The sequence below is a fragment of the Phacochoerus africanus genome, chromosome 1 (assembly GCF_016906955.1).
Source record: "Phacochoerus africanus isolate WHEZ1 chromosome 1, ROS_Pafr_v1, whole genome shotgun sequence".
In the NCBI taxonomy this organism is placed as follows: domain Eukaryota; kingdom Metazoa; phylum Chordata; class Mammalia; order Artiodactyla; family Suidae; genus Phacochoerus; species Phacochoerus africanus.
The window spans coordinates 214,816,934-214,844,593 of NC_062544.1; the positions used below are offsets into that span (position 1 = coordinate 214,816,934).

The 27,660-nt window shown below is 38.2% G+C and overlaps 1 protein-coding gene and 1 pseudogene across 12 annotated transcripts in view; both read left to right on the plus strand.

The window, feature by feature from the left end:
* The window catches only part of LRCH3 (leucine rich repeats and calponin homology domain containing 3), a 133,559-nt gene that overhangs the window by 82,376 nt on the left and 23,523 nt on the right, over positions 1 to 27,660 (plus strand). For 4 of the 12 annotated variants that reach the window (XM_047790265.1, XM_047790223.1, XM_047790309.1 and 1 more), the window contains exons 10-16: positions 2,456 to 2,532; positions 14,016 to 14,067; positions 14,446 to 14,595; positions 16,093 to 16,143; positions 17,674 to 17,727; positions 21,803 to 21,874; positions 26,910 to 26,958. In XM_047790265.1, coding sequence (XP_047646221.1) covers positions 2,456 to 2,532; positions 14,016 to 14,067; positions 14,446 to 14,595; positions 16,093 to 16,143; positions 17,674 to 17,727; positions 21,803 to 21,874; positions 26,910 to 26,958 — 505 coding nt within the window. The remainder of the gene's footprint in view (positions 1 to 2,455; positions 2,533 to 14,015; positions 14,068 to 14,445; positions 14,596 to 16,092; positions 16,144 to 17,673; positions 17,728 to 21,802; positions 21,875 to 26,909; positions 26,959 to 27,660) is intronic. The other 8 variants (XM_047790248.1, XM_047790327.1, XM_047790298.1 and 5 more) reach the window with 6 other exon arrangements.
* On the plus strand, positions 6,956 to 7,974 carry LOC125137866 (ribosomal biogenesis factor-like; annotated as a pseudogene).

The window sequence follows — 27,660 nt, forward strand, 5'->3', positions numbered from 1 at the left end:
CATGGCGTGATAAAGCTCCACGGCAGGGTTTCAAACCACACCAGCTTGGACCAGAGCTGTGATCCAAGCCACAACAGTGACAACACTGGACTCTTACCCCTCTGTGTCACCAGTGAACTTCTATATTTTTAAAATGAAACCATTGATACATTCATTTCACCATGAAAACTTCATGTACCTCTTGCAATAATTTTAAGTAGCAGTTCCTGCTTTGGCACAGTGTGTTAAGATCCAAATGCAGCAGCTTGGGTTGTTGGAGTGGCGCATGGTAGATCCCCAGCCCTGCACAGTGCAATAAAGGCTTTGTTGTAGCTACAGCATAGGCCACAGCAGGAGCTGGATTCAGCCCCTGGCCTGGGAACTTGCATATGCTGTGGGTGCTGCCATAAAATAATCATCATCATCATAATAATAAGTTTAGGTAATTGCAGTATCGTAAAATCAGGGTGATAAGTCACTGATGTTAACATACTAGGAGAGATTTTTGTTTATTTAAAGAGTCAGGAGAGATGCAAACTGTTGCCTTTGAAATGGATAAGCAATGAGATCCTGCTGTATAGCACTGGGAACTATATCTAGCCACTTATTTTTTTGTTGTTGTTGTTATTGTTGTTGTTGTTATTTCTTGGGCCGCTCCCGCGGCATATGGAGGTTCCCAGGCTAGGGGTCGAATGGGAGCTGCAGCCACCAGCCTACACCAGAGCCACAGCAACGCGGGATCCGAGCCGCGTCTGCAACCTACACCACAGCTCACGGCAACGCCGGATCGTTAACCCACTGAGCAAGGGCAGGGACCGAACCCGCAACCTCATGGTTCCTAGTCGGATTCGTTAACCACTGCGCCACGACGGGAACTCCTATCTAGCCACTTATGATGGAGAATGATAATGTGAGAAAAAGAATGTATACATGTATGTGTGACTGGGTCACCTTGCTGTATAGTAGAAAATTGACAGAACACTGTAAACCAGCTATGATGGAAAAAATAAAAGTCATTTAAAAAAAATTTTAAAAAGAGTCAGGAGTTCCCACTGTGGTACAACAGGAACGGTGATGTCTCTGCAATACCAGGATGCAGGTTTAATCCCTTGCCCAGTGCAGTGGGTTAAAGGATCCAGCATTGCCACAGCTGTGGTGTAGGTCACAACTACAGCTTGGATCTGATCCCTGGCCTGGGAAAGTCATATTTGCTGAAATTAGAATACTTATTCTCTCATCAAGATTCTTGAATTGTATCTCACTTAATATGATCCTCATGCCTAGACTTTATGAGAGTCAAGTTTAGCCCTTTGGAGTCTCTAACCAAAGATTTTCTAGTTACTTGTGATGTACTTGTTTCTTGGAGATAGACTATAAATAATTTTACATTTGTTTTTTTTAGATTTTTTAAAGTTTTTTTTCCCTTCAAGAATACCCATTTTGAGGCTTATTTTGGTATTGAAATATTATTGTCTTCTATAGATTCCCATTTGACAAAATATGTGCTCTGCTAACCTATAAGCCTCCACCTTTGATTTATAATTTTATTTTTCGGTATATAGTCCATATTAATTTAAGCTAGTTTAATTTTCTTTGGTAATGACCTTTACCCTTCAGTTTATAAATGTTAAATTGCCACTGTTCCTCTTTTAATTAATATCTCATTTTACCATAAATAGAAATTACTTTTTGCTTTATCTTGATATTCCACCAGCATCCAGGAGTATTTGTATGACTAACACAAGTAACAATTTACGATGATGAAGAAATGTAATCTTCCCAATGAACTCCCTGTACTAGAAATGTTCAAAAAACGCTGAACCAAAGTCAGGGTAGGGTTGATAGGAATTCCTGTTGCAGATGGAATTTTGTAATGTATGACCTCTAAGAGCCTTTCCAACTCTAACATCTTATCATTCAGTAAATATTACTGTACGGTTACTATAATTTATAAAATACAGTAAGACGGAAATCTCCTTTTTAAAAATAACTGTTTGGGGATTATGAATAATTTTGTGTTTACTAAAGCAGTAATATACCCTATAATGCTTTTTTTTTTTGTCTTTTGTCTTCTTAGGGCCGCACCTGCCACATATAGAGGCTCCCAGGCTAAGGACTGAATCAGAGTTGTAGCTGCTGGCCTATGCTACAGGATCCGAGCCGAGTCTGTGACTGACACCACAACTCACGGCAAGGCCAGATCTTTAACCCACTGAGCGAGGCCAGGGATCGAACCCACATCCTCATGGGTACTAGTCGGGTTCGTTAAACACTGAGCCATGATGGGAACTCCAAGCCTAAATGCTTTTAAGTGTGATTCAATTTTATGGTGATAGGTCTGGATTTTGAAGATCTTGCTAAAATATTTTTTAGTGTAATGTACAGATCCCCAAATGCCAACTTGAATGTGAATTGTGTAAGTACAGTTTTCTGGATTCATGTGTTAAATTGAACTATTTTTCTTTTTATGGCCTAGGGTTCACCAGTAAAGCCAGTGCCCATGAGGGAGTTTCAAAAATCAGAAGACATGAGAAGATATTCACATCAAAGCAGGTTCGAAAAATGAATTCTACTCATTTATTTCTGTCTTAAACTCAATAACAAGAGCATGAAATGATTTCAGTTTTGTGTAGATGTATGTGTAATGGAGATGTTTAGATACTGTGTTTTTTTTTTTTTTAATTTATTTTTATTTATTTATTTTTTTGTCTTTTTGGCTGCACCCGCGGCATATGGAGGTTCCCAGGCTAGGGGTCTAATCAGAGCTGTAGCTGCTGCCTGCACCACAGCCACAGCAACGCCAGAACCGAGCCGTGTCTGCGACCTACACCACAGCTCATGGCAACGCTGGATCCTTATTAACCCACTGAGCAAGGCCAGGGATCGAACCCACAACCTCATGGTTCTTAGTCGGATTCGTTTCTGCTGCGCCATGACGGCAGATACTATGTGTTTTAAATACAGTTTATTTAGAGCTAAATGAAAAGTGCTTTAGTCCTCATGTAATAGAAAAAGAAGTGAAATTGATTTATTGATTCTAAATTCAGATCACTTAAACCATTACCTGTATAATTATTTGACTTGAAGGTACTTAATAGCAATGAGATTTTATGGTGATATGTCTGGATTTATGTATAAAGAGGGCTAAATGAATTTCAGAAGTCCTGAAATTTTTTTGCTTAAACTTTTGATTAGATAACAGAGCGATAAAACAGAGACAGCAGTATATCCCTCATTCCTCTCAGTTGAAGTGATCTTTTATCTACAATTAGTGCCTCACAGACTATTTCTAAAATTAGCTTCTTGGAGTTCCCATTGTGGCTTGGTGGCAACAAACCTGACTAATATCTGTGAGAATGTGGGTTTGATTCCTGGCCCCTCTCAGTGGGTTAAGGCTTCAGCATTGCCATGAGCTGCAGAGTACGTTGCAGACAGGGCTCAGATCTGGCATTGCTGTGGCTGTGGTGTACACTGGCAGCAGCTCAGATTCTTCCCCTAGCCTGGGAACTTCCATGTGCTGCAGGTGTAGCCCTTAAAAAAAAAAAGAAAAAAAAAGGTGCTGCTTTTTTTTTTTCTTTTTCAAGAGTACTACTTACTCTTTAATTCCAAAAAAATTTCTTACCATAAACTGTATCACAATAGTTGAAAAATTCCTAGCCTTCCTTTTTTTTTTTTTTGCTTCCTTTCTGTTTTTATGAAGTCTTAAAACAATAGACTCGATATGCCTTTTCTTAAACAACAGTAAATTTGCTATGTAGAAAGTTTCATACATAGTTATTCTCTTAAACTTGCCAAGATATTAAAGTTGTTTAGATGCATCTGTTGATAGGCTTGGAGCAGTTACTTTCTGCTGCTTCCACTACAGATTCAAGAAAAAAGTGTCGTATCGCTGTCTGTCTGATTGTGGTAGCCCAAATTGAATGTGGGAATACAGGGAATAAAAATTTTGTTTTCTTTTTCAGGCTGCACCCACAGCATATGGAAGTTCCTAGGCTAGGAGCTGAATCGAAGCAACAGCTGCCGGCCTACACCACAGCCACAGCAACGCAGGATCCAAGCTGTGCCTGCAACCTACACCACAGCTCACTGCAATGCCAGATCCCCGACCCACTGAGCAAGGCCAGGGGTAGAACCTACATCCTCTTGGATCCTAGTCAGGTTCATTACCACTGAACCACGACAGGAACTTCCAAGGAAAAATATTTTGCAACTCACAAATAACCTTGTGAACAGTAAAAGCCCGCTTTAGTGCAAAGATGAATTTGGGTTTATAAGAAAAGTATTGTAAAATTATTCCCCTACACCCTTGCTCTCTGATTGATTCCACTTGTAAAAGCTTAAGGATTAAGTCTAATTAAAGGTAAGCCAGTGATTTTTAAAAAATTGTTTAGGAAACCGAGATATAGATGGATAAAGAAAATGTGGGGAGAGTAAAGAAAGAAATCTCACAACTTAAACTTTGCAGTTAGCTCATGGCAATTTATTTACATTTCACATCTCTGAAATTTATCTCAAAATGGCTTTTTAGTTGCCATGTGTACTTGTACTGAAGGTGTGGTTTTTTGAGATTGTAATTTCATGCAGAGATTTCTTGTTACATTTTCCCTTATTGGCGTTATCTTTTGTGTCTTACTCCTGTATCCATCATAACTAAAGCTCAAGATACAGTACATACCCTCAAGGTGAAAGCCAGATTTTTGCTCAGTTACCTTTATGTATTAATTTTCTAATGTTTATGTACAAAATCACCACAAATGTAGTGGCTTAAAACATGTATTGATTACATTACAGTTCTCTAGGATAGAAGTCTGGGCAGGCTTGCTTTGGTTCTCTGTTTAAGGCTTCACAAGGCTGAAGTCAAAATGTTGCCTGGCCTGGGATCTTATCTGGAGACCCTAGAGGAGAATCCACTTTCAGGCTCAGACAGGTTGCTGACAGAATTCATTTCATTGAGTTATAGACTGAGGTCCCCATATCTTGTTGACTCTCAGCTGGGAGTCATTTTCAGCATCTGGAGTTCACTACATTCCTTGGTTCTTGGCTCCCTCCATCTCAAGCCAGCAGTGGCAGGCCAGATCAAATCCTTCTCACATTTTGGAACTCTGATTTGCCTTTCTGCCACATCTCACAACCTGTCTTGCCTTCCTCTTCTGGTTTCAAGAACCTGTATGATTATAATTAGGGCTACCTGGATAATCTCATTTTAAAGTCAACCAATCAATAACCTTAATTTCATCTGCGAAGTCCTTTCTGACGTGTAATGTATTTACTGAAGTAACAGCAGGGGTGGAGATCGTGGGGGCCAAAAGTCTGCCTATCAAGCCCTAATCCATAGTTTCTGTTTTTACTTCTTTTTAGAATCTGAGGATTCTTTATTTTCATAAAGGTACTAAAGCAATGCATTTAAAAGATTACTGGGAGTTCCCGTCGTGGCGCAGTGGTTAACGAATCCGACTAGGAACCATGAGGTTGCGGGTTCAGTCCCTGCCCTTGCTCAGTGGGTTAACGATCCGGCGTTGCCGTGAGCTGTGGTGTAGGTTGCAGACACGGCTCGGATCCCGAGTTGCTGTGGCTCTGGAGTAGGCCGGTGGCTACAGCTCCGATTCGACCCCTAGCCTGGGAACCTCCATATGCCCAAGAAATAGCAATAACAACAACAAAAAGACAAAAAATAAATAAATAAATAAAAGATTACTTTATTCAGCAGATTTGGAAAGTCTAATCTGCCACAGTGCTAGAAACTGAATCCGTGATTACTTTTAATGGGTGTTTCAAATCACTAGACCTTAATACAGTCTTTGGATAAGAACTCCATACTTTATCCCAATAACCAGTTAAGCTTTAAAAACAACACATCCTTCATTTTAGTTACATAGGTGCTGTATGTCATCTGTGTGCTAAGTACTTTTTTAGGTATTAGAAAATGGCTGTGAACCTCGAAGTCCTGTCTTCCTACAGGTTGCATTCAGATGGAATCTAGAAACTAGAATCTAGAAAAACAAAATCACCTAAAAATGACAGGCAACTCTTAGACTCACAAGACTTTCTGTAACCTGAGTAATATGTTGACTGAAAAAATTGATCAGTCCTCTAGTTACAAAGATTCAAAGATTCTGACTTGACAGTCACTGTTGAAAGGTGCTTACTACTTTTTTTTCTCCCTATTCTCCCCTCCCCTGACCTACCATGCACATTTTTTCCCACCTACCCCTCTCAAACACACAGACAAGCACTGCCTGCCTGGGAGATAATAGAGGTGGGGGGGATACAGTAAAACATTATAATAAGTTGGTAAGTGTTTTATGGTTATTTGCTAAAATGGATTAAATAATTTTTTTTTTTTGCTTTTTAGGGCCGAAGTTACGGCATATGGAAGTTCCCAGGCTAGGGGTCCAATCAGAGCTACAGCTGCCGGCCTACACCACAGCCACAGCAGCCTGGGATTCGAGCCGCATCTGCGACCTACACCACAGCTCACAGCAATGCCGGTTCCTTAACCCACTGAGCAAGGCCAGGGATTGACCCCACAACCTCATGGTTCCCAGTCAGATTCGTTTCCACTGTGCCACAACGGGAACTCCTGGATTAAATAAATTTTGAAGTTAAAACTAATGAAATTATCTTTTACTTTCTGTATCAAAAAATTTTTTAACAGGCTCACTTACGATCTGGTAGGCATTTTAGTTCAGAAGAGATGATAATGTCAGGCTAGGTCCTATAAAGTTCATTGATTTCTTTTAGAAGCAGTACAAAATTAAAGAACGTTTGGGTAATACTTGGAAATTTTTAGTTTCATATCATATAGCCAAAACCAGAAAACCTGCTTATGTTAAATGTGATTTTATGAAAAAGAAAAACAGAGAGGCAGTTCAGAGTCTGCAATATAGAGGTACAATTCTGGTTTACCCACCTCAGATAAGTTTAAGATTTAAAAGTTGCCTGTATTTTTGTTTCAATATTCCATTTTTTTGAGAGGATGGTGCTACTGCCACTCATTTACACAGTATTTCTTGAGCAGTGCAACAGTCTGGCTGTGTTCTAGGTCCCTTATGTCACAGAATTAACGTTTTTAATGGATGTAGACAAATGTATGTAACAAATATTTGACAGGCACTGCTTAGTGCTATGAAGAAAAATAAAGCAGGGTTAAAGAGTTAATAGAGAGCTTGAGCAGCTGCACAAGGCTATTGGAGGTCTGACAGTGGCCAGGAACAAACTAAGAGGGCAGAAATCCAGGAATGTATTCCACATAGCCAGCCAAAAAGGCTTTAAGGTTAAAAATAAAGCAAAACCAGTTACCACTAATCTTAAGAAGATAAATATTGTGAATGAAGAAAAAGTTAACAGTGAATAAAGCTTTTATAGATATACAAAAGGAACTTGAACATTTTTCAAAAGGCTTTTTCCCTGAACCTCTGCAGAAACAGCTGTTTCCTCAGCAGTGTCCTGAGAGGGAACCACTTAAGGTTGATGAAGCTACAGGATTAGTGGTTCAGTTATAATACACTGGTGATAGATCACATTCCCACAAAAGACCGATAAATTAAATGTTTTATGCAATTTTATTTATTTTTAAAAGAAGAATTAGAGTCAGAGTGAGGGGATGGTGAGAACAATTTTATGAGGGAATTATATTTTGATAGAAGCCTGAAAAAATCAAAGTATCAAGCACTCTAGCTATCTAGGGGAGAAACAGTCCAGGCAGAGAACCTGACAGACAAACATGCTTGGTATGTTCAAGGAACACTAAGGAGTGTGAACAGGCAGAACAAGTTTGGAGTGTGAGATGAGAATTAAGTTGTGCTTATGTTCTCTTTGAGTGCCTACTAGACATTCAAATGGAGTTATCAAAGTAGCCATTAGATTTAGGAGTTTGGAGTAGAGGGAAGAGAATTAGGGCTTAATACAATGAGACACCAACATCAAATGCTTTCACTGACATGTGGAATCTGAAAAAAGGACAGACGGAACTTCTTTGCAGAACAGATGCTGATTCACAGACATTGAAAAACTTATGATCTCTGGAGGAGACAGTTTGGGGGATGGGGGGATGTGCTTGGGCTGTGGGATGGAAATCCTGTGAAATTAGATTGTTGTGATCATTATAAAAATTAAAAAAAAATTTTTAATTAAAAAAATTAAAAAATAAAAATAACAGAATTTTCATGAGTACATGTTAAAAAAAAAAAGAGAGAGAGAGAGAGCAAGAGAGAGAATTAGGGCTTAAACAACCAGCAAAAGAAATTTAGGCAGGAGTGGTCATGAGGGTTGGAGGAAGAGGGTGGTGTCTCAGAGGCTAAGTGAAGAGAGCATTTCAAGACAAGTAGAGAGAGAGAAACAATGTTATATATGGTTGATAAGTTTGGTAAGGTGAGGACTGAAAAATAACTAGTGGAGGAGTTCCTGCTGTGGTGCAGTGGGTTAAGAACCTGAAGAAGGGCAGGTTTGATCTCGTCCTGCTGAAGTGGGTTAAAGGATCTGGCATTGCCACAGCATAGGCTGCAGCTACAGCTCAGATTCAGCCCCTGACTTGGGAACTTCCATGTATCATGGGGATGGTTATTTTAAAAAAAAAAGAAAAGAAAAAAATACGCAGGTGTTCCCTTTGTGGCTCAGCGGCTTAAGAACCCGACTAGTATCCATGGGAATGCAGGTTCAATCCCTGGCTTTGCTCAATGGGTTAAGGATCTGACACTGCTGCAGCTGCAGTGCAGGTCGCAGATGCAGCTTGGATCTGGTGTGGCTGTGGCTGGCAGCTGCAGCTCCGATTCGACCCTTAGCCCATGAACTTCTGTATGCTGCAAGTGTGGCTCTTTAAAAAAACAAACAAAAAAAAAAAACAAAAAACAAAAAACTATTGGATTTGGACATGTAAATCCCCAACTTGAAAAGAGCAGTTTCGTGAAGTTTGTGAGGACAATCCAGATTGGAATGGGTTCAATAAAATGGGATGAGATGAAGTAGAAACCATAGATTTAACCAGCATTATAAAGAGATTTGGGTGTAAAAATAGGGTACAGAAATGGAAGTAGAAAGCAGATGTATATTAAAAGATTTTGCTTGAAAAGCTTTTTTTTTTTTTTTTTTTTTTTTGGTCTTTTCAGGGCCACGCTCATGGCATATAGAGGTTCCCAGGCAATGCTGTATCCTTAATGCCAGGCATCAAACCTATGTCCTTATGTATACTAGTCAGATTCGTTTCCTATGAGTCATGATGGGAACTCCCTGAAAAGCATTATTAAAACAGTGTTCAGGGAGTTCCTGCTGTGGTGCAGTGTGTTAAGAATCCTACTGCAGCAGCTTAAGTTGCGTGAAAGTATGGGTTTGATCCCTGGCCCAGTACAGTGGGTTAAAGGATCTGGCATTGCCGCAGCTGCAGCATAGGTCGAAGTTTCGGCTCAGATTCAATCCCCGTCCAGAAACTTCCATATGCCATGGGTATGGCCATTAAAAAAAGGTAAGAAAACATAGTGTTCAAACCAGGGCACAGAAGCCCATTTGAGATGGGTTTATATGATCCCTTCTAGGATTTGTTTTGTTTTGTTTTTCTTTTTACAGCTGCACTTGTGGCATATGGAAGTTACCCAGGCTCAGGATAAAACCAGAGCTTCGGCTGCTAGCCACAACCACAGCCATAGCAATGCGGGATCTGAGCTACGTCTTCGACCTGCACTGCAGGTTGTGGCAACACTGGGTCCTGAACCCACTGAGTGAGGCTAGGGGTTGAACCCATATCCTCAGGGACACTATGCCAGGTTCTTAAACCTCAATGGGAACTCGTTTTCTTTTTTTAGTGTAATTTCTCTATAGATGGCCAATAAAAGCTGTAGGAAGTGTTAACAATGAAATTAGTAATTTGGGGACAAATTACACAGTTCATATCAGTTATTCTAAATATGTAATCATTAGAATGTGTTTTTTATTGTGTTTATTGTGTGCAATATTTTATTTAATCCTCATAACATCTCATTGAGGTAGGAACAGTTATCCTAATTTTATAAATGAGGAAGCTGAAGTTTAGAGAAGTGAACACTAGGTTTCCTAGTTCATTGAATTAGGCCAGATCATGGAGAGACTGTCTTAGTTTACAGGAATATATAAAAATGATGATAAATTTTTCCCAAAGCAAATATTAGGCAATGCAGACTAGGTAAATAAGCTGAGGATGTACTCCATTGCCTCTGTCATTTTTTGAGGAATAAGCATCCTAGGACATGAGTCTAGGCAGCCTGGGCAAATTGATAGCCACCAGTCAGAAGAAGTAGGGAATTATGGGCTTACTGCCTATTATACCAGCAGACATGTCAGCCTTTTAAAAACAGCTTCTACTACCACATACAGCAATACTTCTGCTACTCAGCAAAGTCCATCACCCAGGTGTAATGTTCAGGCTTCAAGCCTTGAAATTCTTGCTCAGCCAGCCCTGGGGTGTCCTTCTCTTTTCTTAACCTGCGCCTTTCAGACCTAGGAGTTTTCCATTTGTATTTATCATCACCTTCTATTAGGTGCCAGGTCTTGGACTTGAGCTTAGTCATGACTAATTCTAAACTCCATGCATTTAACCACTATACCATGTTTCTCCTCCTAGACTAGTACATGGTACTAGAGTCACTCTTCTCTTTTTTTTTTTTTGCCATTTCTTGGGTCACTCCCGCGGCATATGGAGGTTCCCAGACTAGGGGTCTAATCGGAGCTGTAGCTGCTGGCCTACACCAGAGCCACAGCAACGTGGGATTCGAGCCATGTCTGCAACCTACACCACAGCTCACGGCAACGCCGGATCCTTAACCCGCTGAGCAAGGCCAGAGATCGAACCCGCAACCTCATGGTTCCTAGTCGGATTCGTTAACCACTGCGCCACGACAGGAACTCCTCTTCTCTCATTCTTTATTGGTTATATCCTAGTTAAAAATCTTACCCTATCAGCCCACTCTCCTCTTATCTTGGAAGACTTTTGACTGAGGATGCACTGGTTAGGAGTGCTAGAATAAAGATTGGCAAGGATTAGTAGAGAGTTAAGGAAGTTTTCCTAGCTTTAATATTATTTTAAACCTTGTGTAGGAAGCTATTAATTTATTCTGTTCCTTTAAAAAATCTAAACATAATTTATTCTGTCAAAAGTTGTTTTTAATGCCTAGAAATTTTTTAAAGAATTTTGAGGAGTACCCGTGTGGCTCAGTGGGTTAGGAACCCAACATAGTATAAGGATGTGAATTTGATCCCTGGCCTTGCTCAACTAGGTTAAGAATCCAGTGTTGACCCAAGCTGTAGTGGCATAGGTCAGGCATGTGGCTCATGTGGCTGTGGCATAGGCCCAAGCTGCAGCTCTGATTTGACCACTAACCTGGGAACTTCCATATGCTCAGGTGCAGCTGTAAAAAGAGAAAAGAAAAAAAAAAGCGTGAAAAACAACAATAGAATACCTTAAGTTTTTGCCTTCTCACATATTATATTTTTAAAATTCAGGAAAGTATAAGGCAGATCTTATACAGACAGGGAATAACACCACTCTGCAGGGAATATGTGAAAAATGTGTGTTACAGGAATTGGTTGCCAAAATGACTGCAAGTGTTACTGGCAGGCATTAAGGCTAAACCACCTGTAATGTGTAGTTACGGCAAAAAAAAATATCTGAAATGTCAGTGATGCTACCATTGAGAAACACACTTATAGATGAAAAGGTCATGCACCCTGAAGTAGTATGGCAACACCAAGGAGTTACAAGGCTATAATGGACCAACATACCACCGGTGATTGGCTGGGGGCAACTGTCAGTTCAGAAATGTCTTCCTGACTACCACTTTCTTTCTCTCATATGCCCTGCTTCTCCCTTTGCTTCCATCTTTAACTTTTCACAGCTTAGTTTTTGCCATTTCAGGTAATTTTTTTTTTTTAATGTATACCCATGTATTTTTTTTTTGTCTTTTTGCTATTTCTTGGGCCACTCCCTCGGCATATGGAGGTTCCCAGGCTAGGGGTCGAATCGGAGCTGTAGCCTCTGGCCTATGCCACAGCAACTCGGGATCCGAGCCGCGTCTGTGACCTACACCACAGCTCACGGCAACACCAGATCATTAACCCACTGAATAAGGGCAGGGAACCCGCAACCTCATGGTTCCTAGTCAGATTCGTTAACCACTGCGCCACGACGGGAACTCCTATACCCATGTATTTTTAAATCTCTGTGCTTTCCCTTTTTCCTTCCTAGATTCTGTGGCTGTAGAGTGGGGAAATGTTGTATAATAGAAAGCACTAAACTGCAAGTCAAGTAGCTTGAATTCTAATCCAGGCTCTGCCAGTAAGTAGCTATCACTTAACCTCTGAGAGCCTCGGTTTTCTCATTTGTAAAATTAGTGGCTTGGACTCCACAATTTCTGAGGTCTCTCCCAGTTCACATAGCTGCACACCTAGTAGTTGAGGAGGGTAAATCAAATAGATATTTCAACTTCAACTCTACAACTTGCTGGCTTTGTCACCTTGGGAAAGTTACTTAACTTTCATGCCTCAGCTTTTCAACTGTAGAATAAGGGTCATAGTAGTTTTCTCTTGTTATAAAGGGTAATTGAGAAATACTACGCATGTTTATAAAGTAATTTACTGGGTATGTGTATGTAGTACATGGTAATAGCTCAAGGAATGTTAGTTTCTTTGTGCCTCTGAAAAATATTGTTCAAAAAATGATACAAGTGAGTTTATAAATGCAAGTGTTGATTACATGTGTACATCAAGGGAAAAAGTCCCAATTTTACAGAAAAATAAGATTCTAAACGAGACCATTTTGGATTTCCCATTGTGGCACAGTGGAAATGAATCTGACTAGGAAGTTAGATGAGGTTTTGGGTTTAGTCCCTGGCCCCGCTCAGTGGGTTAAGGATCTGGCGTGGCCATGAGCTGTGGTGTAGGTCCCAGACACGGCTCAGATCATGCATTGCTGTGGCTGTGGTGTAGGCCGGCTGCTGTAGTTCCAATTTGACCCCTAGTCTGGGAACCTCTATATACTTTGGGTGTGGTCCAACAAAGCAAAAAATAATAATAATAATAAAATAAAAAAGACCTATTCCAAGAAGATCTCTCTCGGTTGGGTCTTTGGAAAAAGTTTGAAGCAAGGAATTTACACATGGTAACTGAAGAGATCTTTCTAAAGAAAAGATTTCGTAGTGGATATATTTACTAAATGGAGTGAGAGTCCTGAATGCCAGGTTAAAGAATTTGTATTATTATTATTAGAAAATAATAAACCACTGGATCTTTGAGGGATTTGTTTTCATTTCCCTAGTAACTTACTAATTTAATGCATTTAGATCAACCTGACAGGCTAATAATCATAGTTAAAAATTTTAGGTTCTAAATGTCAAGAAGTCATTGCTCCGAAATTATTAGTTTACAAGACACAGATGAGTAACAGAGGCTTAAAACTAAATCCAATTCAGGAAAAAGATAAACACCGAAGTGTAGGAAATAACCTGATAAAACTGAGTAGCAGGTTTTACTGTTTTTTTAAAAAAAATAAAATCAGGTTTCATATTTTTCTCTAAAGATAAAAATTAGCAAAATCTTTATTTTTGTTATTAAAATTGCTCTTCAGTTAAAATGGGAATAGGAGTGCCTACAGGCACAGTTACCAGGTTGTATAGTATTCCAGATTTCTGTTGATAAAATGGCTTTGTGTATAAAACCATCTCTATTTACATGTATCTTGTTTCAGTCATAATAGTAAAGAAGATTAAAGTTCTGTGTGCTATAGAGAAATGATAGTCTTTGAAAAGTGATCTCAAATAACTGTATTGTCAGCGCTGGCTGACATAGACAGTTGTTAGCTGTCTGTAGCTTGAGGATGAAATGTGAGTTGGAGACATCAGGTGTTCCCCTAGCTTAATTTAATGACCTTGGCTCAAGTTTACAAAACGTAACTGGCCTTTCAGTGCTGACCAGTTTGCCTGCTGATTAATAGAGAGCTATATTAACAATAAAATTCTACTTGTCTTTTATCTGTCTTATCAGAGTGTTTTCTTTCCTTTTTATCTTTTTTGGGTCAGGGTTCCAGTTGAGCCATCTTCTCTCTTGTCACTATCACCAAGTCACAATCAGGTAAAAATATTTTTTTTCAGTTTTAGTTTAGGGTTTTTTTCTTTTAGTTAAGATGGTGTTCTTCTTTTATAATACTTAAATTACAGTTAATTGCCAAATATCTATTAATTTCACTCTCTCACTCCTCAGTCATACAATTCATATAATATGTGCACCTGACACTTGCTAACAGTGATTTAGGTGCCAGACAGAAAATAAGTCTTTACCGATATGATGGTTTTATAGGAAAAGATTAGCAATAAACACATCTAAAGAAATGCTAGGTAACTGTGAAGTAAAAGTTGCTTGGGTCAGCAGTAATTTCCCAAATTGATAAAGAACATTGATAAGCTGCTCTTTATCCCTACTTGCATATGCGGAATGATACTTTTGTTCCAGTTTTCACATACAGACTTAGAACTTCATCGAAGAAGAGAACAGTTAGTAGAACGTACTAGGAGAGAGGCACAGCTTGCTGCCCTGCAGTATGAGGAGGAGAAAATAAGGACCAAGCAGATTCAGAGAGATGCTGTCTTGGACTTTGTCAAGGTGAGTCCTTTAGATTCAATGAATAATATTCCTAAAGTTTCTTGGAAGTGCTTATTTGTTTCGCTGAGGCTGTCAGTTTTTATTGTCTTAGTGGAAAAAAAAGTTGATATTTTAATTGAGAAACCTTAACTAAATAGTATAACTGTCTCCTGCTTGTGGATTAGATGTCCTCGTATGCAAATAGGCTTGAGGACAATCAGAAGTGATTGATCTTGCTTTTAGGACAGTGATAGTCTCTTGCTCTTCATTAGCAACCTGTCATTAGACATATCACTTTACTGTCCAGCTGCCATTTTCTCAATCTCCAGTGCATCATGAAAATGGAAGTGCTTTGTAAGCTGTAAAGCACCATGCAAGTATAAACTATTGTTATCGGAACCTGTCCCTGACTTTCTTATTTCTAGTGAATACCAACAATTTGAAAGGTTCACAGGCTTAGTACTTTACAGTCATCTTTGATTCTTTCCTTTCTGTTTTCTCCACGCCTACTCAGTTAATAACCCATGTTAATACTTCTTTTATAAACATTTTACAGCCTCTATAGTTGCCTCTAAATCAAGCTTACTTTTTTGCTTATATTACTTTGTTTTTTTTCCCTGAAATTACCTTGGATTATTTTCTTCATGATTAAATAATTTCTGTTTTTGCCTGTTTAATATTTTTCCCATTTATCTGTTAACTTCATGAAGGCAGTGTCCTTGTCTGTCTCGTTTATTCACAGCTATATCACTAAATCTTAGCAAGTCTTACCCTGTAGTAAAGCTCAATACATTTTTTTTAAATGAGTGATTGAATATCCTCTAATTCTTTCTCTTATGTTTCATAACTGTAGCCAAAGTGTATCTTTTCTTAAGTACCATGCACACGATAAATTCTTTTACATTTTTTCAAATGTATCAAGCCCATGATGATGATCTCTGATGCTCACAGAAGATAGCAATTTGCCTAAATTCTCAGTAAATCTTAGGGCAAGGATTTGAATCAAGACAAGCTCAACAGAAAATGGGAATAAAGCTGATGGAAAATAAACAATTTAAGAAAAGAAGTCTGGGCGGTAACTAGACTTATCATGGTGACCACTTAGAAATATATAGAAAATCAATATATTGTGCACCAGGAACTAACATAGTATTATAGGTCAGTTATACTTCAAAAACAAGTTCATAGAAAAAGCGGTCAGAATTGTGGATACCAGGCACATGGCCTGTGTACGGGAGAGGGAATTGGATGAAGGTGGCCTAAACGTACAAACTTCTAGTTGTAAGATAAATTTTTTATAGACAAGGGAAAAAACTGTCAGCTTATTGATTTTCCTTATTTTAAATGGTAAGCCATTAAAGGGAAAGAGCAATGTCTTATAACAAGTAAATCTAAGAAGTGCCATATATAAAAGGTACAGAAATGAATGTGAGTGATTATTTTAGTAAATAGAAATTTTCATTTCCAGTGTTTCAGATTCTAACCAGCTTCCCTTTTTTGTGGGGGTGGGGTATATAGCAAAAAGCAACCCAAAGTCCACAAAAACAACAATCCCCCTTAGATGGTGAGGTAAGTCTATATAATCACCTCTTTGGAATTTTTTTTTATTATTTTGTAATGAATATGAAATGTTTTGCATGTGATTACCATGTGTTTTCAGAGTTCAACAATGGCTGTTTTCTTTTTCCCTCTCATTGAATTCTACTTACTAAGGAGAAAAAGACACAGGCCAGGGAGTTTATCAGAATCTATAATTTTTTTTTTTTTTAACTCCAAACACATCATCTGGAGATTATTTATTTCCCTCCCCTCATCCCTACCAGAGTTATCATCTCCCTCATCCATTTTCAGAGCTACTACGTAATGAAATGTCCTAAGGGCTGTATCTGACACAAGTGAATGGTGTCAGTATTAAACAAAAAAACTCTACATATTATTTCACCTTCAGTGCTCATTTCCTAAGTGTGTATGTTACTAATTATACTTTGACACATTGATTTTATAATATTAAGTGGTAAATTTTCATTACAAGTTAACATGTAAGATTAATTGCTTATTAACCTTTTAAAAATCTCTGCACTTATTTTGATCTGTTCAAATGAAGCTTACTAAAAATGAATATTTTTATTGTACTTGGCTTTTTTCATTAACTGTTTCCTTTATCTTTGTCTTCTTATTTTTTCAATATATGATCATTACTTCCTTAAAAAAAAATACATAAAAGCATTACCTCATTTGAGTGTTGACTTCGCTTTTTGTAAAATAAGTTATTTGAAAACCTAGCACATGGGGCTTTAACAAGCATCAGTTTTTATTAGCACCTTGTTTTAAAGCACGAGTGTTTCTGGAATGATAAAATGTATTGTTTGAAATGTTTTAAATTATCCATTAGAAAGTTTTCAACATAGTGGACATATAACTACTTTTGTTCATCTATTTGAGAACTTAGGCATTGATGAAATACCTGTAAGATTCACTCAAGCATTTTCAGTTGTCTTTTCTTCACATGGTAATAATTCTGTATAGACCTTTGACAGTCAAAGTTTGATAATACACTTTTCCTTGTTTACACCAACATTTCATCCTTAATGGTCATTCTAGAATAAGCAATTATCTAAAAACTAAAGCTCCTCAGGAAAATAATATGTACAGTTTTAAAATTTCCAGTTGTACCCTTGTTTTGTCTGAGAAAGGTAATGGATAGATGTCTAGACTAGAAATCGTGACTCTTGGGTATTCTGTTTCAGATTTGTCACCTGCTCACTAAGTGACTGCAATTCTTTATGTCATTGCTACATTTGTACTTCAGCTCTCTCTTCTCTGAACAGAAAATAACCCCTGTTCCCCCCTTGCTGTAAAAGTTTTTAGGCAATAAGACTGTACTCAAAGTTGTTTCAGCTCTTTGGCAGGAAATCATTACTCAGAAACAACTTATTAGCTATTTTGATGCATTAATTCCAAATGACTGCGAATGTGGTCCTGTAGGTCAGCATCTTCACAAGTATGTCTTAATATGTCTCTTTGCTTGTGTGTTCGTGAAATACGTCGTGTGTGCATAGTTTGTTTTTGACATTGCTTCATTTTTCTTCACCTCTCCAGTGTCCCTTCCCATCCAGAAGGTCTCAGCACACTGATGATAGTGCCTTGTTAGTGGTAAGAGCTTTGCACAAAATGGAGTTCTACAATGCTGTGTCTAGAAATTGGAGAATTAGCTATTGTACTTTTCATTCAGAAATGACCTAAATACCATAAAACATGATGAGTATTGTTACTAAATGCTTTACAAATAGCCAGAGCTGTCTCCCTACATTATTCTTCATGGTTTACCCAGTGTTCCAGGTGTTCTGCAGATATGATTCAATATCTTCGTTAGTGTTTCCAAAAGTAAAACATTTACATAGAGAATCATATCGGCTATGTATATGTGTTGGAAGAAGAGGGCATATTCATTTTTTAAATCTCATTTCTAATTTCAGGTGTAGTTTATTAGTCATTAATTTGTCTTATAAGTTACCTGTATGATAAATGGATTCCCTTACTTCATGATGCTAATTACACAACTGCATACTTGGCATCCTATTTTGTTATCTATTTAAGCTACTGAAAATCCCTAACTTAAAAAATACTCACATCTCAAGATTATCTCTCCATACCCATCTTTTATTTTAAACTCGGGGAGAGACATTAACTTGGAGTGCTCTCTTCCGATCATTTTTAACACTGCCTGTTTCAGCAGCTGAAAATGAGTATAACATGAGAGCTTTATTGAAAGTCTTACTTTTATCAGCTTTGCAAGAAAATAATAACTATTTACAGAATTGCTTTTCCCATCATGTTTTATGTTATTTTTTTTTACCATAGTTCTGAAAACCAGCAGTTGAAAAGCCTATTGTCTGTAACAGCTCCTGTCTTATGAGCTAGTAACTTCCTCCATTATGCATACTACCGTATGAACTACATACTTCAGCATGAGATTCGTATTACATAAAATTTCACTGTCAAAATTTCTATGTGATCTGCAATTATTATTTCCTTTGAGACGGATAAAGCACGTTTTAACTGAGCAGTCTTATAAAGAAATACAGCCACCAGCCTCTGGAGTTTTTTAGTCAAAGCTTATTGGCATGAAAAACAAATAATAAGTAATGTAGAAAAATATTGATCCAGTCACTTTACCAGAAATATCTCATTCACTCCTGACAGCAACCTTAAGAGTTAAGGTTAAACTTATCACCATTTTGCAAATGATTTCTGAGGCACAGAATGTGACTTGTCCAAGATCAGATAGCTAGTAAGTGAGGCTAGGTTCAAATCTAGATCCACCTAGCTTGAGAACCTGCATTAAACACCATGCCATATTGCCTCCTGTACTATAATTAAAAACACTTTAGGAAACTGAAGATGAGATTTAATAACACACATAGTAAATGATATGTCTGAGTGCCCAGACTTTTTTCTCAAGAAAGAAGTGGAATTTGGAAAAACAGCAACACAGTCCCATGAGCATGAAATTTTGAAATAGCCTTAGACATTCTCAAAACCATACACTGGTATTTTACTTAACAGTATTCATGTCTGGCCTAAATTAGATGACCTTAAAAGCAAGAACCATGTCTCACATATTTTTGCGTGCCGCATAATGTCCAACACTGTGCAAAGAATCACATTTTAAATCATATCTTCTCAGAACTACTCTTTAGTGGTTTCATATGGTAGAATAAAGTCCATGTACTACTTCTACTCTTTTTTTTTTCCATCTTTTGTCTTTTTAGGGCCAGACCTGCAGCATATGGAAGTTCCCAAGGTAGGGGTTGAATCAGAGCTACGCCACAGCCACAGCAACTCAGGATCCAAGCTACATCTGTGACCTACACCACAGCTCATAGCAACGCCGGATCCTTAACCCACTAAGCGAGGCCAGGGATCAAACCCTAAACCTCATTAACCTTTGAGCCATGATGGGAACTCCAAGTCCATGTACTTCTTAACACAGCCTACAAGCCCTTTAGAGTAAGTTCTAAACTTCTTAATATGCCCTATAAGCACCTCTTTAGTCTGGGTACTGTCTAGCTCTCATCTCTGGGCTCATGCTATATCAGCACTTTTTTTTTTCAGGTCTGCAAATAAGGCAAGCCCTTTTCTACCTCAGGATCTTTGCAAATGCTGCTCCCTATACACAGAATGCCTCTCCCTCCCTGCATATATACCCCTTGGTTAATTTGTACTTATCTATCTGGCGTCAGCTTAAATGTCCTACCCTTAAAATGGCTTTTCTGCAACACTCCCACCCCCAAATCAAATTTATGTCTCCACTGTTATTTTTTTTTCCATAGTACTTTTAGGTGGGTGTGTAATGGTTTGTATCTTCCCACCTAATATACTACTAGACTGTAGGCTTCATGGGCACAGGGGGTTCTCTGTAGCATTTACCTGTGAATACTCAGTCTCTCTTATATTCATGAGCTCAATAAATGATTTCTGAATGACCATATAAATGCTGCACATCTAATAATTGCTTATTGAATTGTTTGATGCTGAAAAGGTCTAATGTTATAGCAACTAAATGTTGAAATTGATTTAAAGAACTTGAAATAAGTATTAGTCACTTTTAATATCAGTTACACTAACATTTTCTTGGGATTGCCCTTCAGGCTTCTGTTGCTTTCATATATATCCCATCTCTAGATATTAGACAGGATCTAGGCTCATTTCACTTCCTCTTCCCTCCATTACTTTTTTCCTTCTTTGCCGAACATAGTGGCTTTTAGCCTTTTTATATTTGAGATTGACAGTAATTCGTGTCCATTGGATTATAAAGAGGCCCAGGAAATCTAAACAGGTGAAGCATATACAGTGCAGGACTTGTCACAGTCTTGTTCTTTGGTATATTTCTTTCTTCACTTTTTTCTGCGTTAAAATAGATTATGTTGTAGTGTATGTTACATGCTTATTTTGTACACACAAAAAAGACTTGCTGTCTGTCACCTCATTAAAAATACAGTTGTGTTTATTTTATTGACCATCTTACATACCTTTTTTTAAACACCACATGTGTTCTTGTTTCTTTATCCCATGATTCAGATACTGTGATCTAGTTTAAATTTTTAAAAATTATTAACTTATAGAGGCTTTAATATCTTTAAACTTTTGGCATTGTAAATAGGTACAATTTTACCCAGGCACCCTTTGTAAAAGTACTGTCTTCTCTGATTTCCACTCCCCACTAAATAAAAGAAAATAAAATGTTTTGAGCAGCTTTTATCTGTAATCAAAATCCTGTACAATAGATTCTAACACTATCTCTAATTACATCTCTCTGTTATATCTAACAAGTTGTATGTAGGTTGGTGAAAGGAAAAGGATTCAAAGAAAAGGAAAATTCTTCTTAAATTCTTAGATATAATTCGGACTTGCACAGAAGCAAAAATGAAATGCTAGTTCATCCTTAAGGTGTGATGCAAAATCCCCATGTCCTGGGTTCTCACATCAGAGCCATTATAAACTGAATTATAATAAATCTATCAATATTGGATTAATATTGCAAAAATATTGCTCTTATTCATGACGGTTCTGCTCCGTTAAAATGAGCTCTCTGACTGGATTTGTTTCCCTGTCATAGGAAAAGCATTTGTTTCTAAGAACTCATTTGTTTCTAAGGATATTTTGCTGAAAAAATTTGATATTCTTGCAGTTCCTGTTTTGGCTCAGTGGAAATGAATCTAACTAGCATCCATGAGGATGCAGGTTCAATCGCCGGCCTCCCTCAGTGGTTTAAGGATCCGGTGTTGCCATGAGCTGTGGTGTAGGTCACAGATGTGGCTCGGATCTGGCGTTGCTGTGGCTCTGGCATAGGCCAGCAGCTACAGCTCTGATTCAACCCCTTGCCTGGGAACCTCCATGTGCTACAAGTGCTGCCCTAAAAAGACCAAAAAATGTTTTTTTCGATCTTTTCAGTTTTATTTCTATATGAAATCATATTTAATCATGCCTTTCATTTCTTGATTAGTATTGCTATAAAGTAATGAAATAGTTTGAATTGACTATAGGTTTTTCCCCCCAAGTATTCTCTTTCTGCCCTATCAGTATCTTAGTAAATCATTTGAAAGTTTGTCAGTGACCTTTCCTTTTCTAATTTTACTGACCATAACTGCCTGCCTGCCTGCCTGCCTGACATTTTGCTAACGTAAATGCTACCTTCTATTTCTTCTCTTTCTCTTTTGCAATTTAGTCGCTGTCAGGGGTGAATCAAGTGGGCTGTGCTACTACCCTGCCTCATTCTTCTGCCATCAGGCCTATTAAGGTATAACTTGTTACTGTGATTTACCAGGAACTTTGGGGAGGGGATGTGCAGGGGAGGTCTTAAATTTCCCAATGGATTGATCTAATAGCAGTCTGAAATCTAGTATTGTATGAAACATAACTAAGCTTATAAAACTATTTAACATTGATTTCACTTGAAGTTTTATTATGCCAGATACATCCTTCTTCAGTTCTTTATATTGAGATTTTGCTTCAAATGTCATTCTGATTTTCTTATCAAAGGTTATTTTTTGGTCATGAGTTATTATTTTACTTTGGCTAATATATGATATTAAATTCACTCTCTTGTCTAATGTGCATACAAAATAATTTGACTCCCAGTCCCCCAAACTGTCACTGCCAAAACCTTATTACAGTAGGAGTCAGCAAACTATAGTCCCTAGGCCACCTACTGTTTTGTTTTAAATGGCCACACCCATGGCATATGGAAATTCCTGGGCCAGGGATTAAATCCTAGCTGCAGCAATCCTGGATCCTTACCCACTGTGCTGGGCCAGGGGTTGAACCTGCACCTCCATAGCAACCTGAGCCACTGCAGTCAGCTTCTTAACCCACTGCTCCACAGTGGCAACTACTAAGCCACTTGTTTTTGTAGTTTTACTTGCACACAGCCACTCCCATTTGTTTATGGCTGCTTTTGCACTTTAGAGCAGACTAGGAAAAGTTAGGATAGCCTGCAAATCTAAATAAAAAACCTGTGGTAGGAAGTTCCTGTTGTGGCTCAGCAGTAATGAACCTGACTAGTATCCATGAGGACACAGGTTCGATCCCTGGCCTTGCTCAGTGGGTTAAGGATCCAGTGTTGCTGTGAGCTGTGCTGTAGGTCACAGATGTGGCTCGGATCTGGTGTTGCTGTGGCTGTAGGTTGGCAGCTATAGCTCCAATTAGACCCCTAGCCTGGAAACTTCTGTATGCCGCAAGTGCTGCCCTAAAAAGACAAGCATGTTAAAACTATATTAAAAAAAAAAAAAAAAAAAGAAATGATTAATGATCCTCACTGTCAGGTAGGTCCTCTCCTTATCTAACTTATCAGTCTTCCTGTGGTATATACATATTTCTTTTCTTTCTAGCATGGAGATTTTCTAGTTATTTAGCAGTCTTTATGTGGCAAATCTTTATTTTTAAAAACAATTATGATAACACCCTTATCTTCTCCCTAAGTAAATTTAGGTCCTTTTATGTGCCTTTCCAGCCTGTTTGTACTTAAGAACTATCACAAATTCTCTGCCCTTCATTTTGGCTCCACAGCCCCCAGCTAGAAATATATTCTTCATTAGAGCCCACCTTGTGCTGAGCGTGAAACAGGTTTTTCACATGTTCTACCCTGAGTGTTAGGTTGGCTTTTTCCATCTTGGTATTCATTTTGCTGATTGTATCCACTGCAATTCACAATTCTTTTAGTTATACTCCTAAGTGGTAATTTCTACCTTTTATCTTCTGTTTTCCTAAATACTTAATTTTGCTTTGTAAACATTTTTAATTTTTTTAACATTTTTTATTTTAATTTTCTAATTTACTAGAATACTTTCAGATTCTTGCTTTGTGAACTTCTAAATGCAGACCCCAACTTTATAACATCTATATGCCTGATAAACCTTCTCTCTAGTTATTAAAGCTGCACATACCTGGATGACTCCTGAAAAAACTTTATAACTCTCTTCTATATTCTCTAATTTTGCTAACCTTTCTCAGCTAGATTCCTTATTTGAACAACACAGAAAATTACTTGAGGGACTGTTTCCAAAATTCTTTCAAGGAAGGTATATAGGTAGTGCCACTCTAGATGTATAGCAGAGAAGTGAGTTCCTGACTCTCAGTGACTACCTTAGGGCATTGGGCTTTTCCTCCCCCAGAGCTGTAGTTGAGTAAGACCAAATCTGAATATGCCAAAAGTCGTGTAATAAGTCTAACATTCTTTCTATCAGACCTGCTATAGTGTCAAATGATTAGTTTTAAAAGATTTATTCTTTATTTTTTGGTATCTCAGTTACTTTACAGCAGGTATATACTATATTTAAGCATGATTTTCTTTTGGTTCTTTTGTCTCTTAGCCAGGCATAAAAGTTGAGCTTATGTCAGTTTCCTTTTTTTGCTCTCTAGTTCTCCAAGTGTTCTTAGATATACTAGTCAGTGGTCTCAGAGTGATGTGAACTAATTATTTCAGTATCCTAGAATGCAAATCACTTAGATTTATAGCTTCAATAAAAGTACATTTTTAGGAGTTCCCATCATGGTACAGCGGAAACAAATCTGACTAGGAACCATGAGGTTGTGGGTTCAATCCCTGGCCTCATTCACTGGGTTAAGGATCTGGCGTGGCTGTGTCTGTGGCATAGCCTGGCAACTATAGCTTTGATTGGACCCCTAGCCTGGGAACCTCCGTATGCCAAGAGGGCAGCCTGAAAAAACAACAAAAAGTACATTCTGTAAGTCCCTTCTAGTCTGTCTTTGTTTTTCATTATACAAAACTGTGTTATCTTTTGCTGTTTCTAGAAATAGACTACATTTTGCTGCCGTTCATTGGAATATTTGTTTCAGCCCTTCCTTCTCATCTGACATAGTTGCCTGTTTTATCATCTCCTTCCTAAATATGTTAAAATTTCTAGTGTTATACTAATAGGTCTTTTTTTTTTTTTTTTTAAGGGCTGCACCCACGGCATATGGAGGTTCCCAGGTTGGGGGTCTCATTGGAGCTACAGCCATCAGCCTACGCCACAACCACAGCAATGCCAGATCCAAGCCGTGTCTGCGACCTACACCACAGCTCATGGCAACGCCAGATCCTTAAGCCGCTGAGCAAGGCCAGATATTGAACCCTCGAACTCATAGTTCCTAGTTGGATTTGTTTCTGCTGAGCTACGATAAGCACTCCATAACAGGTCTTTTTATTTTATTTTATTTTATTTTTGTCTTTTTGTCTTTCCTAGGGCCTCATCCTCAGCATATGGAGGTTCCCAGGCTAGGGGTCTAATTGGAGCTGTAGCTGCTGGCCTATGCCACAGCCACAGCAACACAGGATCCGAGCCACATCTGTGACCTACACCACAGCTCACAGCAACGCCAGATCCCTGACTCACTGAGCAACCTCATGGTTTCTAGTGGGATTCGTTTAACCACGGCACCATGACGGGAACTCCAGGTCTTTTTAAATTAAAAAATTTTTTCCTATGTACCTGGTATAATCTCTATATTTTATGTTTTTCTGTTTCTACCATTGGTCCTTGAACAGGTCTTTGTTCAACTAACTAGCTTTCCCCTTCCTGTTTCTTATTCCTTGAAAATAAGGATAGTCTTTTATTTCCATAAAAAGATATCCAGCTTTTGCTTCATTTGCCTATTCATTCCTTTTGCTGTGCCTGTTGCTTTTATTTTAAATTAAATTTGTTATTTAAATTTCCATTTCTTCTCAGCGTCCTAAACTTAGTTTATTGGCATCTTTAAACTTGATGGACATGTTTTCTTTTTCACTAATGAATGTAATAACATTGCTTAACTCAAGAGCACAACTTTTTTTTTTCTTTCTTTTTACCTGCAGCATATGGAAGTTCCCTGGCTAGGGGTCAGATTATAGCCACAACAACTCCAGATCTAAGCCGCATCTGTGACCTGTGCCACAGCTTGTGGCAATGCCAGATCCTTAAAACGCTGCGCAAGGCCAAGGATCAAACCCATATCCTCATGGACACTATGTCGGGTTCTTAACCCCCTGAGCCACAACAGGAACGCCTACTTTTTAAGTCTTCTTTCTCAGCCTAAGAGTATCAAACCAAGAAATCATTACCACAGAATTGTCTTTCAAATCAGTCCATGAATTTTCTCAACAGCATAGCTTCTGTTTATTTTAGCAGTTAAAATTCTCCATCATCAGTTTCATCTGACCCAACTCCAACTTGAGATAAAAGATTTCTGAAAATTTTGAAACCCAGAAAGAAGAAAAAAGCTTGGGACTCTCTGTGTGTTTTAAAGTCACTATGTTCAAAAATGTCTGTTATCATAAATTACTGAGATTAACGCAATGAGTACTGAATATAACTAGATGTCAGGGCCTGAAAAACAGTTGTTATTCTAATTTTTTTTTTTTTTGTCTTTTTGCCATTTCTAGAAAGGGCCGATTCCCGTGGCATATGGAGGTTCCCAGGCTAGGGGTCCAATTGGAGCTGTAGCTGCCAGCCTACGCCAGAGCCACAGCAATGCAGGATCCGAGCCGCGTCTGCAACCTACACCACAGCTCACGGCAACGCCAGGTCGTTAACCCACTGAGCAAGACCAGGGATCGAACCCGCAACCTCATGGTTCCTAGTTGGATTCGTTAACCACTGCGCCACGATGGGAACTCCTCTAACTTTTCTTGATTCTACTCCCCTGCCAAGTCTTCATTATTTTTAACCCAACCGACCAACACTTTCTTTTAAATTAGCTCAACCCCATTCCCTTTTTTAAGATATACTTTATACCAGTTGAACTAGTTCTTCCTCTTTTTTGCTGTTCCTTTGGTCAGTGAATTAAAAACATCTCTTGGATTCAAATACTAGTCTCAAAATACAACTATCTGTCATCTTTCAACAGCTTATTTCCTAACTGAAAAGAAGAAACCATCCTTCTTCCTTAAAACATTATTCTAGGGGACTGGGGTGGGGGGTGGGGAATACTTTAGAAAATATGCCAGAAAAATACTATTATAAAATAAAATTTTATTCTCTTTTATACATTTCCCTATTTCCCTAATTTTCTGCCTCACGATGATCATTTTTCACAGTCATAGGAAAGGCCTATTCTATAATAGGACTATTTTAAGAGAATGCATTACATAAATCTTGTATTCTCTAGAAAGAACTAAATAAAAAGTTTGGCCTTAAAAAAATTTCAAAATTAGTTTATTACACCAAATCCTTATTTCTAGACTTAATCTTGAGGAGAGTTGCATGTTTTTTTCTTTTATTGTCCCAAAGTTACCATAAATCTGGAAGGTGCCTCTCTTGAGTAATAATTATTGATATATCTCTGTATCTCCACAGAATGATGACAGATCTAATGCTGTATCAAGTTCACCTGCAACAGAAACAGGTAATAGATACAAAAGTGCAATTAACCACATCACAGTTATAATTTGGGGGGGGGGGTTGTTGTTGTTGTTGTTTTTGTCTTTTTAGGGCCGCACCCGTAGCATATGAGAGTTCCCAGTCTAGGGGTTGAATCAGAGCTGCAGCTGCCGGCCTATGCCACAGCCACAGCAACACCAAATCCAAGCTTCATTCGTGATCTACACTGCAACTTGTGGCCATGCCAGATCCTTTAATCCACTGAGCAGGGCCAGGGATCAAACCCACATCCTCATGGACACTAGTCAGATTCGTTTTCACTGTGCCATGACAGGAACTCCACAACTCTTAATTCTTCACCAGGATTTCCTGATGAATTACTTTTTACCCATGGTTGTGGCTTCCTTTTCTGAGATGAGAAATCAGGCACAAAATTGGGAACTCTGTGCACATTTTCCAGTTTTTAATTTGACTGGTTTTTCAACTATTCAGCCATTTGATATGAAAAAATGAGCATGAGCTCACAGGGCTATAGATTTGTAAGAAACTATATTTGATACATTAACATTCGTTTTGCTTTTATTGCTATACCAAAAATAGCATGACAATTAAAAATACATATAAACAGCCCTCCTGCTTTCAGGATTAATTTTTGTACCAGAGATTTTGTATTAATAAATAGTGTTATCATTTTATATCATTGAGGTTTTTCTTTTTTTTTTCTTTT